General features: G+C 40.2%; 2 protein-coding genes across 2 annotated transcripts; both read left to right on the forward strand.

Annotated features, from left to right (window-relative positions):
* The first annotated feature begins 386 nt into the window (after positions 1-386).
* LOC139314213 (acyl-coenzyme A thioesterase 1-like) lies at positions 387-6,962 on the forward strand. The gene is made up of 3 exons (XM_070939783.1): positions 387-1,072; positions 1,988-2,190; positions 4,352-6,962. The coding sequence occupies exons 1-3, from the start codon at positions 508-510 to the stop codon at positions 4,943-4,945; spliced, it is 1,362 nt and encodes a 453-aa protein (XP_070795884.1). The 5' UTR covers positions 387-507; the 3' UTR covers positions 4,946-6,962.
* Positions 6,963-7,128: 166 nt separating this feature from the next.
* LOC139314222 (acyl-coenzyme A thioesterase 1-like) lies at positions 7,129-12,350 on the forward strand. Its single transcript, XM_070939795.1, has 3 exons — positions 7,129-7,772; positions 8,462-8,664; positions 11,145-12,350. Exons 1-3 carry the CDS (start codon positions 7,196-7,198, stop codon positions 11,718-11,720), a joined length of 1,356 nt encoding a protein of 451 aa, XP_070795896.1. The 5' UTR covers positions 7,129-7,195; the 3' UTR covers positions 11,721-12,350.
* Positions 12,351-14,026: the final 1,676 nt, after the last annotated feature.

Raw genomic sequence — 14,026 nt, forward strand, 5'->3', positions numbered from 1 at the left:
CAAAAAAACAACAACACCCCTAATCCATGTCCATTTGTAAAATGCATTTACGGTACATTAATACTGGCTTCGGAATTCTGGGCATTGAAGTCCACACAACTTTTAAAAGTTGCTAGGATTGTGAAGCACTGCCGTAGTTGTGTTGCAAGTTCTTAACATTTTAAAAATACGGGTGAGTTATTCTAAACACATTTATCTGAGAACAATATTATCGCATGTCTACATAGCGCTGAAGTCCAGGAGGTTCAGTGAAATTTAGCTGCAGCTAAATTTATCTAAAACCGAAAGACAAAATATCCCACCGATTTGTTCCTTCTGACCAAATTACCAATCGCGATAGGAGGAGTCAGAAGAACTTCCCTCCAGGCTCGTTGCAAAGAGAAGGCTGCCAGGACTGGATCGGCAGTTCCACGAATGCGGCTTGCCTTGGCCCAGAAATACCGAATTGTTCATTAATTTAGCCTGGGAGTTGCGGTGGCGAGAGGCGTGGCCTTGCTTACGAGCAAAATGTTACGGATCTGTTTGAGTCACTGCTCGCGAAGGACTTCCATTGTGAGCTTCGGAGGTTGGCGGAGTCGGCGGGCGCCCTTTTCCGCCTCTGCTTGTGTCATGGAGCCTCGCTTCAGCCTTTCTCCCCGCGACCACAGCCTCTTCGATCAGCCGCTGGCCATCTCGGTAGAAGGGCTCCAGCCCCAGCAGGAGATCGGGCTCCGTGCGTCCCTGGAGGATGAGAAGGGGGAGCGCTTCGAGTCGCACGCCTTCTACCGAGCAGACGGCGAGGGGCGGCTGGATCTGCAGCGCTCGCCGGCGCTCGAAGGCGGGACCTTCTCAGGTTTGGAGCCGATGGGGTTGCTGTGGTCGATGCAGCCGCTAAAACCCCTCAGGCGCCTGGTGAAGCGCGACGTCGAGCGCCCCTTTCGCCTTGAGCTGGAGGTATTGGAAAGGCTGGGAACGTCTCTGTCTGGTCGCGTCCTGGCCAAGGCCTCCCACGAACGGAGATTCCTGGGCGACGGGGTGAAGAGACTCCCGGTGCGGGAAGGGAGCATCCGGGCCACTCTTTTCCAGCCACCCGGTAAACTGTAATTTCTTCCTACAGAAATGGCTCTATTAATAATATACTCATGTCCCGGAGGATCAGCCAAGAGCGAGTTGATTAATAATCCACTTTTTGGATTCTCAAGATCACGCTGAATTGAGCTACGGTATAACTGATCAGGCAGGTTGACGCTGTTTCGATTCAGTGCTTTGTTCGAACTCAGTTTGGTGGTAGCTGATGTTTACATATTTACCCAACAGCATTACAGGTTGAATCACAACCTGTAATGCGACCATATTTTAGCCTAGTGTGTTATATGAATTATGAACTCAGGAAATAAGATTGAATAAGGTGTAATTACTTTTTTTTTAGTATGCTTTCAAACCAGTCTTGGCTCCAAGTAACTGCCTGGACTAATCCCTGCAGCTTTCTGGACACCATTTTTGGAAATTTGGCTTTCTGGGGTTGAGAGAGAGTGACTGGCTCAAAGTCACCTAGTTGGCTGTCTACCCAAGAGAGGCTTAGGAAATAGAGTCCCTCAGTTACCATAGTACTCTAGTACCTTCAACCTCTACACCAAATTGGCTTTATGATTTCTGAAATTAAAATCAGTGGAATACAATTCACCATCATTATATTAGCATACCCAGCCTTTATGTTCACATATTGTATTAAATAATGGTTGATTTACTGGAGGTTTATAAACCACGACTGACTGGTTTTTTGTAACATGCTAAACCATAAATTTTGATTTCCAAACCACAGTGGCTAGCTTTATGTGACAGAATAAGCTAAACAATGAAACCATGCTATCGCTTGGCCAGTTGTTTAAATCAAGCGATGTGCCCTTTTGTGCTTTATCTTTGATGCAGAACTTCGTTTAAAATATGCTAAATTCTTAAGAAATCTACAGTAACTAAAAACCACTGCTTTACTTTATATCTCTTGCAGGTAAAGGCCCTTTTCCAGGTATCATTCAGGTACCTGGAACTGGAGGAGGCACTCCAGAAAGTTCAGCATGTCTGATGGCCAATCATGGCTTTGCCGTATTAGCTTTGGCCTATTATGGGTATGAAGATCTTCCTAAGGACATACTGGATTTGCGTCTGGAGTACTTTGAAGAAGCTGTCAATTATATGCTAAAACATCCAGTGGTAGGTTGCTATATTCATGGCCTTTGCAAGAGGTTTAGCTGAGATATCTTTTTTTTAGCCACAGAAATATATTCAGTCAGTTGGGGTCAGACTCAGCTCAGCTTTCCAGACAAGATGATTGTCAAAGGGAAAATTGGAGGGGGTTAAGGTTAGTATACTGTTACGTCATACTAGATCAGAGGTGGGCAATTGATTTTCCCAAGGGGCTACAATGAGAAATTGGACTGTTGTGGAGGACCACTACCCACATATCCCCCACCACCACCCCACCTGCCATCCTGCCCCCCTGCCATTGCCAATTGGGACAGTAAAAGGATGGCCCCTGAGCTGTAAAAAGGCCAGGTCTGTCCTAGATAATTTAACCAGTAAATAAATGCATTTACAAGAAGTCCTTGTTTATAGACTGATACATTTAGCGACCATTTGCAATTACTATGATAATGAAAAAGTAATTAATTCCTGGCATTTATGACCTTTGCATTTCTATAAAGCAAAGGAAAACTGAAGTAAGATCATAAGACAACTGCAGTTTCACTTAGCAATCATTTTGCTTAACAACCAAGTTATTCCTCCTCCTGAATTTTTACAAGAGCCTTAAGACCTGGCTCTGCCAGATGGCGTGGGGACCCAATGTAGGAGCTTCACACTGGAGGTCATTGACTAATTAAAAGGTAATCCTACCTCCTTCCCCTCCTGTGAATCTGGCTCCCTCCTATGCTATCTTCTGTTATTTTACCTGCTTTGTTCTTTTATATCTGATGATTTAAATGTTTTTCTGCTGTAAGCCATTCAGTCGATGGAAAGGCAAAGAAATTTCTAAATAAATAAATACCGTATGTTTCAGACTATAAGACACACCTACATTTAGAACCGGAAAACAACAAAAAAAGTTTTTGGCATCCCAGCATTCTTTTTTTGGCTCTTTTCCAGCCTTTTTTCAGCCTGTTTTTGAGGCTTTTTTTGGCCCATTTCTTTGGGAAAAAAAGGGCTGAAAAAAGCCCAGATAACAGGTCCAAAAAAGGCCCCAAAATGAGGTGTGCAGAAGCCAAAAAATGGCCAGCGGATGGGCAATATTTGGTGTATAAGACGCACAGACATTTTCACCCCTTTTTGGGGGACAAAAAAGTGCATCTTATAGTCCAAAAAATACGGTAATTATATTGTGTTCTCCAAATCAGAATTACCAATATATAAATATATCAAAACTATCCGTAATCAGTTGAAAAGAAAAATCATGATTAGCAACAAAATCTATCCATATATTAGCTCAGTACGTCGCTTAACATGTAAGTTACTTCAACTAGTGTTATCAATTAAAGGTTTCCTATATTTTGTAAAGCTAGAAGAATGGTTAATTCTGTGAAATTAACTAAATTGAACTTTGTTACTGTATTGTTTCAGCATGTTGAATTTTTTGTGCTATGTTCCTGAAATAGATCATGGAAAGTTTAAGGATCTTAACAACTCATTTCTTTCCATTTGGGGCAGCCAAAGGGATGTAAGGTTAATTGAAGCATGAAAGCTTTAGGCCAGGGTTGTCAAACTCGATTTCATTGAGGGCTGCATCAGGATTATGTTTGACCTTGGGGTGTGTATGTGTGTGTGTGGCCAGCTTGACATCACTTGTGTCGGGGTGCGTGTGATGGCCCGAGTGCTCTGCCAATGAAAATGGACTCCCACGCTCTATTTTTGGTTGGGATGGCTTCCTGCAACCCACTGCCAGCGAAAACAGAGCTTGGGAGGGCCACATGCAGGAACTGTGGGCCTTCACTGTTTCCAGGGCAGCCCCACGGGCCAGATCTAAGCACCCCACAGGCCGAATCCGGCCTCCGAACCTTGAGTTTGACACCCCTGCTTTAGGCAGTTACTGTAACAGAAAGCGAAATAGCATGGATAATTTTCATGGAGGCTGTGTCCGCATAACACATACTTCTGGTTTGCTTAAGGGGTGGCTGACTGATTAAACCATAATATGCTGTGCTGGCTCCAGAATATTACTAAAATTGGAACAATACAAATTGTAATATGCTGTGCTTAACAAGATTCATCTGCTTATTCATTTAGGGTTACTGTATGAACATAGCCATAGGATCAGCATGCAGTAGAAACATTGTTAGCAGTGTGAAACTGATTTTCCTTTTATTTCTTTCCTTCTGTTTAGGTTAAAGGTCCAGGAATTGGGGTGTTAGGACACTCCAAAGGGGGTGACCTCTGTATCTCCATGGCCTCATTTTTAAAAGGCATCACGGCAATAGCCACAGTTAATGGTTCTATAGCCAATGTAGCTACAACATTACGCTACAAGGATATCACCATTCCACCTCTTGGCACGAATATAAATCTAATCAAGATTGATCAGAATGGGATCTATGACATTATTGATGTCCTGAACAACCCACTTAAGGGTCCTGACCGCCAAAGCTTAATTCCATTGGAGAAAGCTGAGGGACGTTTTCTTTTTATTGTGGGAATGGATGATCATAATTGGAAGAGTGAATTTTATGCCAAGGAAGCTGCCAATATTTTACAAGCCCATGGAAAAGACAAACCTGTAATCATTTGCTACCCTGAAACAGGTCATTACATTGAACCTCCTTATACACCACTGTGCCCTGCTTCAGTCCACTTTTTGGTGGGCAAAACAGTGATCTGGGGAGGTGAACCCAGAGCACACGCAGCAGCGCAGGTGGATGCTTGGAAGCATATTCAAGATTTCTTTCATGAAATCCTCAATGACAGCAACAGCAAACTGTGAATGAATTAGTTATGACCTGGGTTCAGCATGAATATTTGCTAAGCTAAATACTGGGGATGGGAGAATAATGCTGGGAATGGATATGAAATGAGGGCAAGAAGAAGGAAACTCAGGTGATAAATCGCATTTGAACATTGTTTATCTAGTCTTCAAATATTGTTTCTGCATTCAGTATTAAAATCCTGAAGATTAGAAATGCGATAAATTAAATTAAATTAAATTAAATTAAATTAAATTAAATTAAATTAGATTAAATTAAGACTGGGATCTGCATGCAAGCAAGAGCACCAGATGGTGGCCACGACTGATTTTGATTTATTGGTTTATTTAAATCTATATGGCCACCCCTTTTGCAACAGTGACCCTGGGTTATGAGCAGTTTAAATGGAAACCACCCTAGAAAACCTTAAGATACGTAATGCTAAATATATAATTCAAGTACAAACACCAGCGGAAAAGTCCTGGGGTCCATTGGGGGGGGGACGGGACACACCATATGCACACAATCGGGTTCAAAGCCCCAGCTCATTCCAAGTGACAACTAAATTCTTCAGCCAGATTGCACCAGACCTTCAGAAATAACCAGAAGCTTCCTTTGGAGCCCAACTGGGCTTGAATGAGGAACAGCATCAAGCACTGAGCCCACATTCTCCAAGAGTGACCTGCCCCTGGACTAAGTGCCTGCCTGCACTTGTGAATGCCTTAAAGGTCGTCCTCAATTTATGACCACAACTGAGACCAAAATTTCTGTTGCAAGACAGTTAAGTGAGTTTGCCCCATTTAATGACTTTTCATGCCACAGTTAAGTGAATCTTGATAATAACATTTTAATAAAGTTAATAACATGGTTGATAAGTGAATCTTGGCTTCTCCATTGACTGCTTGTTAGGTTGCAAAAGATGATCACAGGTCCCTGGGACACTGCAATCGTCATAAATACATGCAAGTTGCCAAGCATCCAGATGTGGATCACATGACCATAGGACTGCTGTGAATGTCATAAGTGAAAATCCTAAATTACTTTTTGTAGTGCCATTTGCAACTTCGGTCATTAAACGGATGGTTATAAGTGGAGGACTGCCTTTAATCTTCCCGCTCACCCTGAATTCCTCCCCAATAAGGTGCTAACCTCTCCATCAGCCTGAGGGTCCCCTCCTCATTTTCCCAATCACCCACTTTTTATATATGTTGTAGGAAGTTCAGTCACATGGTCATGGACTTCACCTTGACTTGTTTTTGACATGCTGATTTTACTCTTCCAAATTAGGAAGAAAAATTATTTGTAGGTTCCAGTTGTGCAAGTTAACAGTTTGGCAATTTTGTCTTTAACTTTTAATGACTTTGAATTTATATAAAACAACCTAAAATAATACTGGCAAAGAAAATTAACTTTAAAAAATGAAATAAATATGGTGAAATAGAAATGTGCCCTCTTCTCTCCAAGTTGTTTTTAGCACAAGAAGAATAACTTTATATGAATGAAGAATTTGCTGTATAATATTCATCTGCAAAAATAATTAAATTGCACTTAAGAAAATGTATTTGCTGCTTCTGTCAAGGGCCAACTGGGGGAAAAGACCAATCATTTCATCATATTTTAGATAGTAAATAAAGGTTGATCGTATAAATTAACTCATCCTAAATTATACAACTCTGTTATGCAGAAAAATCAAACTCCATACTACTGTGTTATGTGACTGGAGAAAACTTAATTTCTGGCTGCAGTCCAGTTTAGAAACTTTTCTATTTTTTAACTTTGCTCTAAATTTTTCTTACCTTGCTTTTAAATTGTTCTTATTTTTATTCTTACCAAATTTCATTACCTTTGTTGTTAAAATTAACAAGACAGCATGCATGTTGCTGCTAAGTTAAAACGAGTTTAGAAGTTCAAGAAATCCTAAATCAATATTTGCAGATCCAAATATGTGTGATTCCTCGGATAATACTTTTTCTTTTCTTTTTTTTGCACTGTTGGTGAAATGTTTCAAATGAAATAAAATTGCTAATACTTGGTTAAGACGTCTCCAGTTGTGTAATTCTTGTGGTCACAAAGTTTGACTACCAGTTTGATGCATTCAAATCCGACCTTGAATTCTCCGTTTCGGAAGCCTGATCTCTGCGATCGATTGCTATAGTCTCTCGCGTCTTAACCTGGAGGCTCTGACTGAAGAGAAGGGCATCGAGCTCTGCTTCTAGTCCCGACATTCAGCGGCTCTTGCAAGGAGTCCGGACGTCCTCGGGGAGCTCGTCATGTGGCAAAAAGTCATGGGCAGAGCGTGGGATTTCCGCCTGGTGTTCTTGCGCGGGCCGGGCCACCCTTTGGGGAAGATCTTTCCGAAAAGCTACGACCGAAGAGGACTAATAACGATGTCGGTCACTCCCGCTGTAGGCTTGTCAGATCAGCCCGCCAAAGTGACGATCGAAGGACTCGCGCCTTTGCAGGGAGTGACGCTCCGGGCGCTAGCAGTGAACGGGCAGGGCAGCCTCTTCGACGCCTGCGCGCATTACCAAGCGGACCAGCAGGGGGGAATAGACCTGTCCAGAGATGTTTCTAAGGGTGGGGATTATGTCGGAGTTGAGCCCATGGGGCTGTTTTGGAGCCTGACCCCCGCTACCATAGAGAAGCCTTACCAAAGGCTGGAGCCCGAAGACGTGGAGAGTCCCGTGAAAGTGCAGATCACGGTGCATAAGGAATACAGCCAGCCCGGGACCATCCCCGGACAGGTGCTTGCTCAAACGAGCGTGGAAAGGTGGTTCACTCTTCCTGACGTGAGAAGGATTAGGTTGAAAGAAGGTGCGGTAAGAGGCAGCTTATTCCTTCCGCCAGGTGAGTAGAGGAGGAGAAGAACCTTCTTATTATGATGGTTCAGGCTTTCCCGAGTTAGGGCATTTCCTCCTATCAGTTGTCTTGACAACTGATTCTGAACTTTTGCAGTCGCAGTCGAGGCAACCAAACGGGAATAAGCAGTGGGACATTAGTGGCACAATATATCTATATATCTATATAATACATACATACATACATATATATATAATATATACATGCATATATATAATACATGCATATATATATATATATATATATATATATATATATATATATATATATATATATATATATAATAGGTGTGTGTGTGTGTGTGTGTACAGTTAATATTTCGGGTTTTTTCCCGTGTAATTGTGAATTTACAATTACACGGGAAGAAACCCGAAATATTAACTGTACACACATATATACCCGTGAAAACTTACATAGACATTATATATATATATATATATTCTGATTCTGAACTTTTGCAGTCGCAGTCGAGGCAACCAAACGGGAATAAGCAGTGGGACATTAGTGGCACAATATATCTATATATCTATATAATACACTAACCCATGGCAGTCGTACCAAAAAGTCTTCTAAAATGAGCTTGTTAAAGACATTTCAATATTAAAAAAGGCAATTTTTAAAATCCTGTTAATAATGTCCAGGCCCAACACAATTTGATCAATATCTACTCCTATTAGGGAACGGCCCATTTCCAGCTGTGATAGACATGTTTGGTGACGAAGGTGGGTTAATCGAATTCCGATCCAGCCTTCTGGCAACCCATGGCTTTGCAGCTCTTTCCTTGCCATATTTTAATTTTGAAGATCTTCCAAAAGTCATGGATGATTTCCGTCTTGAATATTTTGAAGAAGCAGCCAGGTTTTTGTTGCGCCATCCGAAGGTGAGTGATGTGAACAAAACTTCTCTGACTATAATACAATTTGCACCAAGGCAACATAAAAAAAAAATTCCAATGGATTCTGAATAAAAAAATTATGAGGAAACTAAGGAAAACTTACACAAATATCAATCTTTTGTTTTTCCAGGAAATATACATCACTGTTAGGTGTTATGATCAAGCTTCCACATATTGATACAGATAACAAAATAATTAGCGCTTATATAAAGGTAAAAAGGTAATGTCCGACTCTAGGAAGCAGTGCTCATCTCCATTTCTTAGATGAAGGTTCCAGTGTTGGACGAAGTCATTTCTGTGGTTATATGGCCAGCATGATTACAGGCTGTGGCACATGGGATGCTCTTACCTTCCTGCCAAACTGGTACCTATTTATCTACTTGCATTTGCATTCTTTTGAACTCCTAGTGGACAGGACAATGCTTATATAGCTAGGTATTTTTTCTGGGCATTAAGAAGAATGGGAAAACTTTACAGGAGGTGGAAAAAGTCAGAGGCAATAAAATTACTTCGAGAATATTGGATGAAAACTTATTTATTTTATTTATTTATTTATTTATTTATTAGATTTTTATACCGCCCCCTCTCCCGAAGGACTCGGGGCGGTGAACAGCCAAAATTCAAAAACATACAATATAAACATTAAAAATACGTTTAAAACAGAATTAAATCCAAAATGGCTCCCCAATTTAAAACGCCTTACCCATGCCCCTATAAATAAGATGAATTTAAAATTTAAAAATTTAAAATTTCCACATTTAAAAAGGGGAAGATTTAGGCCAGGCCAGCTTGATAAAATAGAAAAGTCTTAAGCGCGCGGCGGAAGGTGCGCAGATCCGGGATCCTACGTATCTCCAGGGGGAGCTCGTTCCAAATCGTAGGTGCCCCCACAGAGAAGGCTCTCCCCCTAGGGGCCGACAGCCGACATTGTTTGGCCGACGGCACCCGGAGGAGCCCCTCTCTATGGGAGCGTACTGGCCGGTGGGAGGCTATTGGTGGTAGCAATAGTTTTATAAGAAACCTGGTTTCTAAAATCTACTGTATTAATATTTTGTGTATATAAGTATGCATAATTGTAATACTAAACAAATAGGTATATCAGTTCAAAATAGCATTTCATGTACTGATGTGCTTCTCAGTGATAATGCTTTCTATGTCAAAAGGCATACATTCATTAAAATATTTTAAACATTTTTCTTTATGTTTTGTCAAAATCCTGAAAACCATTGTTTCCAAGAAAACGATGGAAATATACCTAATAATCACAGCATATTACAAAGATTTAATCACACACATAGATATCCATTTTCTGAACAAAGTAGGATTGTTCTCCCCTATGCCACCCCTAACACAGGGTTAGGGTACAGGAGAATAACCCTATTTTCCTTATACTGTTGCTCATACATTTTTCATTCAGAATATTTTGAAGAGAATTTGTTTAGGTTAGCCTTAAAAATAATTTAATATACAGGAATTTGTCTACCATTCTGAAAGCAGTATGCAGTATAAAATAGAAAAGCAACTTTTGAGGGAGTAGTTAGATTTTTTTTTATTTTGAAAAACATACATTATACCCGTGATGGCGAACCTATGGCATGCTTGCCACAGATGGCACGCGGAGCCATATTAGTGGGCATGCCAGCTCAGCTCTGGGGCGCATGCGCGTGCCGGCCAGCTGATTTTCGGGCCTTCTGGGCCCACCAGAAGTAGGGAAACAGGCTGTTTCCTGCCTCTGGAGGGCCTGGGGTGGGTGGTGGGGAAGGCCCGTTTTTCTTTCTTACCTGGCTCCAGATCCTCTCTATTTATCTGGGAAGGGCGAAAACAGCCTTTCCCACTCCCTTGGAGGGCCTACGGAGGCTGAAAGGCCTCATTTCCCAACTCCCGGTGGGACAGGAAGTAACGTTTTTTTGCTGTCCCCAGCCTCCAGAGACTCCTCCTAGAGACTCCTAGAGAGGCTCTGGAGGCTGGGGACAGCGAAAAATGTCACTTCCTGTCCCACCGGGAGTTGGGAAATGGGCTGTTTCAGGCCTTTGGAAGGCCTCTGAGGGAGTGAAAAAGGCTCTTTTCGCCCTTTCCAGATAAATAGAGAGGATCTGGAACCAGGTAAGAAAGAAAAACGGGCCTACCAGGCCATCATGTGCCAGGAACGGGGGCGGGGGGTTGCGCGCACATGCACGTGGGCACGTGCATGCACGACCTTCCCCCGCCTCCCCCTCTCCTGGCACGCGATGGCAAAAAGGTTAGCCATCACTGCATTATACAGTTCTATTATGAATATACTAAGCTTTTACTCATGGAGGTTTCTTCATTAACCAGTGTTTTTAACAAATTAGCCTGAGATGCTTAGTGGCATTTATAATAACATAATTTAAAGAATAAATGTCTTTTTGAAAACAATTAATAAAACATTTCTATTCTTTTTAATTCTGTTCAATAATTTAACCCATGCTATTTCATTCATGAAGGTTAAAAAATCAGGAATTGGTGTTATTGGAACTGGGAAAGGAGGAGAACTGGCTTTGTCAATGATGACCTTCCTTCCAGAAGTAGTGGCTGCTGTCTGCATTTCTGGTTGCAGCTCCATCACCGCCACTTCCCTTCATTATGGAAAACAGACTCTGCCTGGGCTTTGCTTTAATATGAGTAGGATTAAGATTTTGGACAATGGAATATTTGATATTTACGAAGCTTTGGATGACCCAAGGAATCCAGCCAATTCACAGTCCCGGATCCCCATTGAAAAGGCAGAAGGCCATTTCCTTTTTGTGGTTGGAGAAGATGATCACAATTGGAAGAGCTCCTTGTATGCTGAAATAGCTACTACATGCCTACACCAGCATAAGAAGGCCAATTTTAATCTCTTGAGTTACCCTGGAGCAGGCCATCGAATTAATCCATCTTTTTCTCCTGTTTGCCTAGTAGCTTTAGACCGTGTTCTAGGGGTGCCTATTCTGAGTGGTGGAGAGAACAAAGCTCACGCCCACGCGCAGGAACATTCCTGGGGAAAGATTCTTGAGTTCCTGAATTTGCACTTGAAATGAGATGAGCAGGCAGATGGTTGAACACTGAAACAAATTGAGAGAAAAAGGTTCCAAAGAAGATGAAGAAATAGTCAGGAACTGAGCAAGAAGGATGGGCAGAGATAACATAAAGTGTATGCCTTGGGTTATATTATGAACAGATAACAAAATAAGGTTAGTTCAGATGGAGTGGCCAAAAGTATATTTTGTAGAAATATAATTTAGACTACTGCAGCGAAGAATGCCTTTGTTTATAGTGTTACAAATATCAGTTAACTCCTAAAACACTGCAACAAATTATACATAGCCAGCAGCACCAAGTGTAGCTTCTGCCATTTTGAGATCATAAATACAACTATTTCCTGCCTTCTGGAAATGTTATGTTTTTGGAATATAACTTCAGCACACATAGCAAGTACCGTATTGTTGCTTGAATAGAGAACACAAATGAGAGGTGGATATTATAATTGACAATGATAAATGAAGTCACCTGCAAAGGGTATTAGCCAATTTAATACGAAAAATGACTGGTTTTCTTTAGCTGCTAATCAAATTATACTGGCTTTTACAACACAGATACCTCTTTTCATAAGACACATTATAGCTTATGTGTAAATTCAGCAAAAATAAATCTTGCCAAAAGTGCCAAAATCTTTAGTTGGGATCAGATTTTTAAAAAAACAACGAAATTATATAAAGCATAGTACAGTTTCAAATTTTACTAAGACTGGAATTTGCAGTTTTAACTAAAATGTACTTCCAAAATATAAGAACTGTCCCATTAAAATGTTTAGAGCATGTCAGTTTTTATGGCTTGTTCATTATAGGGGTGTTCTATCACCAATCACTATAGTGAGAAAAACTATATATTTTATCTGCTCTGCATATTGGTACCACCTAAATTGACATTTATAATGATGCTAAAAATAAATTGTCAAACATTTAATGCTTAGTATGAAGTATTACCGAAACTATATTCTTTAAAGTATATTTTATTGCAATTTCTCAAACACTATATATTACTAAAACACTCTTGTTTGTATGTATACATTACCTGGATGAAACTGTGCATTGTAGGGCAACAATTTTTGAACTTCAAATGAGCTAATTTACAGAATGCATCCAAAATCCAGAATCTATGATTCCTGTGGAATTGAAATTTGACAAATTCTATAAAATATTTTATGATTTAATACAAAATATCATAAAACATTTCAAGTGGTCAAATCCTGATGTTTGACTGTGCTATACAGTTCAACATTAACTACTTTCAAGGCAGATACATCTCTGAATATCTCCCTGAATTTTAAAGAATTTTTCCAGTGAAGGCAATACATTAGAAACTCTGCCATTGTTGAAGGTATCTGGTAAGGAAATATCACTGAAACAATGACCTGATGGTTCACAGCTTGTCTAGTACTTTGTAAAATTACACCAAAGTTTAATAACTTTATGCACAAACATACTTGCTTTTCTACTGGGAAAAAAAATACATTTTCTAAAATCAAACCAGCAATTCTTTCAAATTGAAATGGGTACAATAACAGTGTGACCAAGAACAAATTATACATAACAATATGTCTTATTCCCAACTCATACCCAAGCTCAGAAAACAAAACAATTCACAGGGTAGTTAATGATGGCAAAGAAATTGGTATTGGTGAGTTCAAGCAAGCAGACACAATATTTTATTCCACTTTAGGGCTCTGGAAATTGAACAAAACTGTGATGTACTGAAATTCAGTCCTATTTATTTGTTCAACTTAAAAGCTACCTCAGGCAACTATGTGCTGCACTGCATATTAAAACAATGAAAAAAGTAGAAAAAAAGTATTACAAGTATTTCTTACTGTATCTGGAAAAAGCAATAACTAAAAAATCCCAATATCAGTTAACAGGTTGACAAATTTCTGTGCCCTAGAACCTCCTGAAAGACCTACTGTTTAAGGGTCTTCAGTGTTATTTAATGTATATGATGTATCTGATTCTGATTAATGGATCTGGTAATTGGAAAGTGGTTGGCAAAAGTTTTGTCATAAATGTGTTAATATGCCAATACAGTAGAATACTGTTTTTCCTTGCAGCTGGAACAGTCCAATATAATTTCTGCTCTGGGATGTATTTTTAGTCAGCAAATGTTTCTTCAGCATTTTTGCAAATCAAGTGAAACACTATTTACATTCAAAGGCTTGATCGTTGAAAAAAAATGATCTTTGCTTTTACTTTTGGGGAAATACCAGTATGTGACAGCATCGGATCACTGAAAAGCACTGAATTTCACTGTTAAGTAGCACTTAGCTGCCAGCTGCTTGCAATTACTGCGAGTT

This window comes from Pituophis catenifer, unplaced genomic scaffold (assembly GCF_029215685.1).
Source record: "Pituophis catenifer annectens isolate HBS135680 unplaced genomic scaffold, rPitCat1.0.hap2 SCAF_1, whole genome shotgun sequence".
NCBI lineage: Eukaryota > Metazoa > Chordata > Lepidosauria > Squamata > Colubridae > Pituophis > Pituophis catenifer.

Excerpts from the sequence above, each read along its gene's own strand:
- LOC139314213 (XM_070939783.1), top strand. The coding sequence starts at position 508 with ATGTTACGGATCTGTTTGAGTCACTGCTCGCGAAGGACTTCCATTGTG. Across the intron at positions 1,073-1,987 it reads CACTCTTTTCCAGCCACCCG|GTAAAGGCCCTTTTCCAGGT; the intron begins GTAAACTGTAAT and ends TATCTCTTGCAG. Across the intron at positions 2,191-4,351 it reads ATATGCTAAAACATCCAGTG|GTTAAAGGTCCAGGAATTGG; the intron begins GTAGGTTGCTAT and ends CCTTCTGTTTAG.
- LOC139314222 (XM_070939795.1), top strand. The coding sequence starts at position 7,196 with ATGTGGCAAAAAGTCATGGGCAGAGCGTGGGATTTCCGCCTGGTGTTC. Across the intron at positions 7,773-8,461 it reads CAGCTTATTCCTTCCGCCAG|GGAACGGCCCATTTCCAGCT; the intron begins GTGAGTAGAGGA and ends TACTCCTATTAG. Across the intron at positions 8,665-11,144 it reads TTTTGTTGCGCCATCCGAAG|GTTAAAAAATCAGGAATTGG; the intron begins GTGAGTGATGTG and ends TCATTCATGAAG.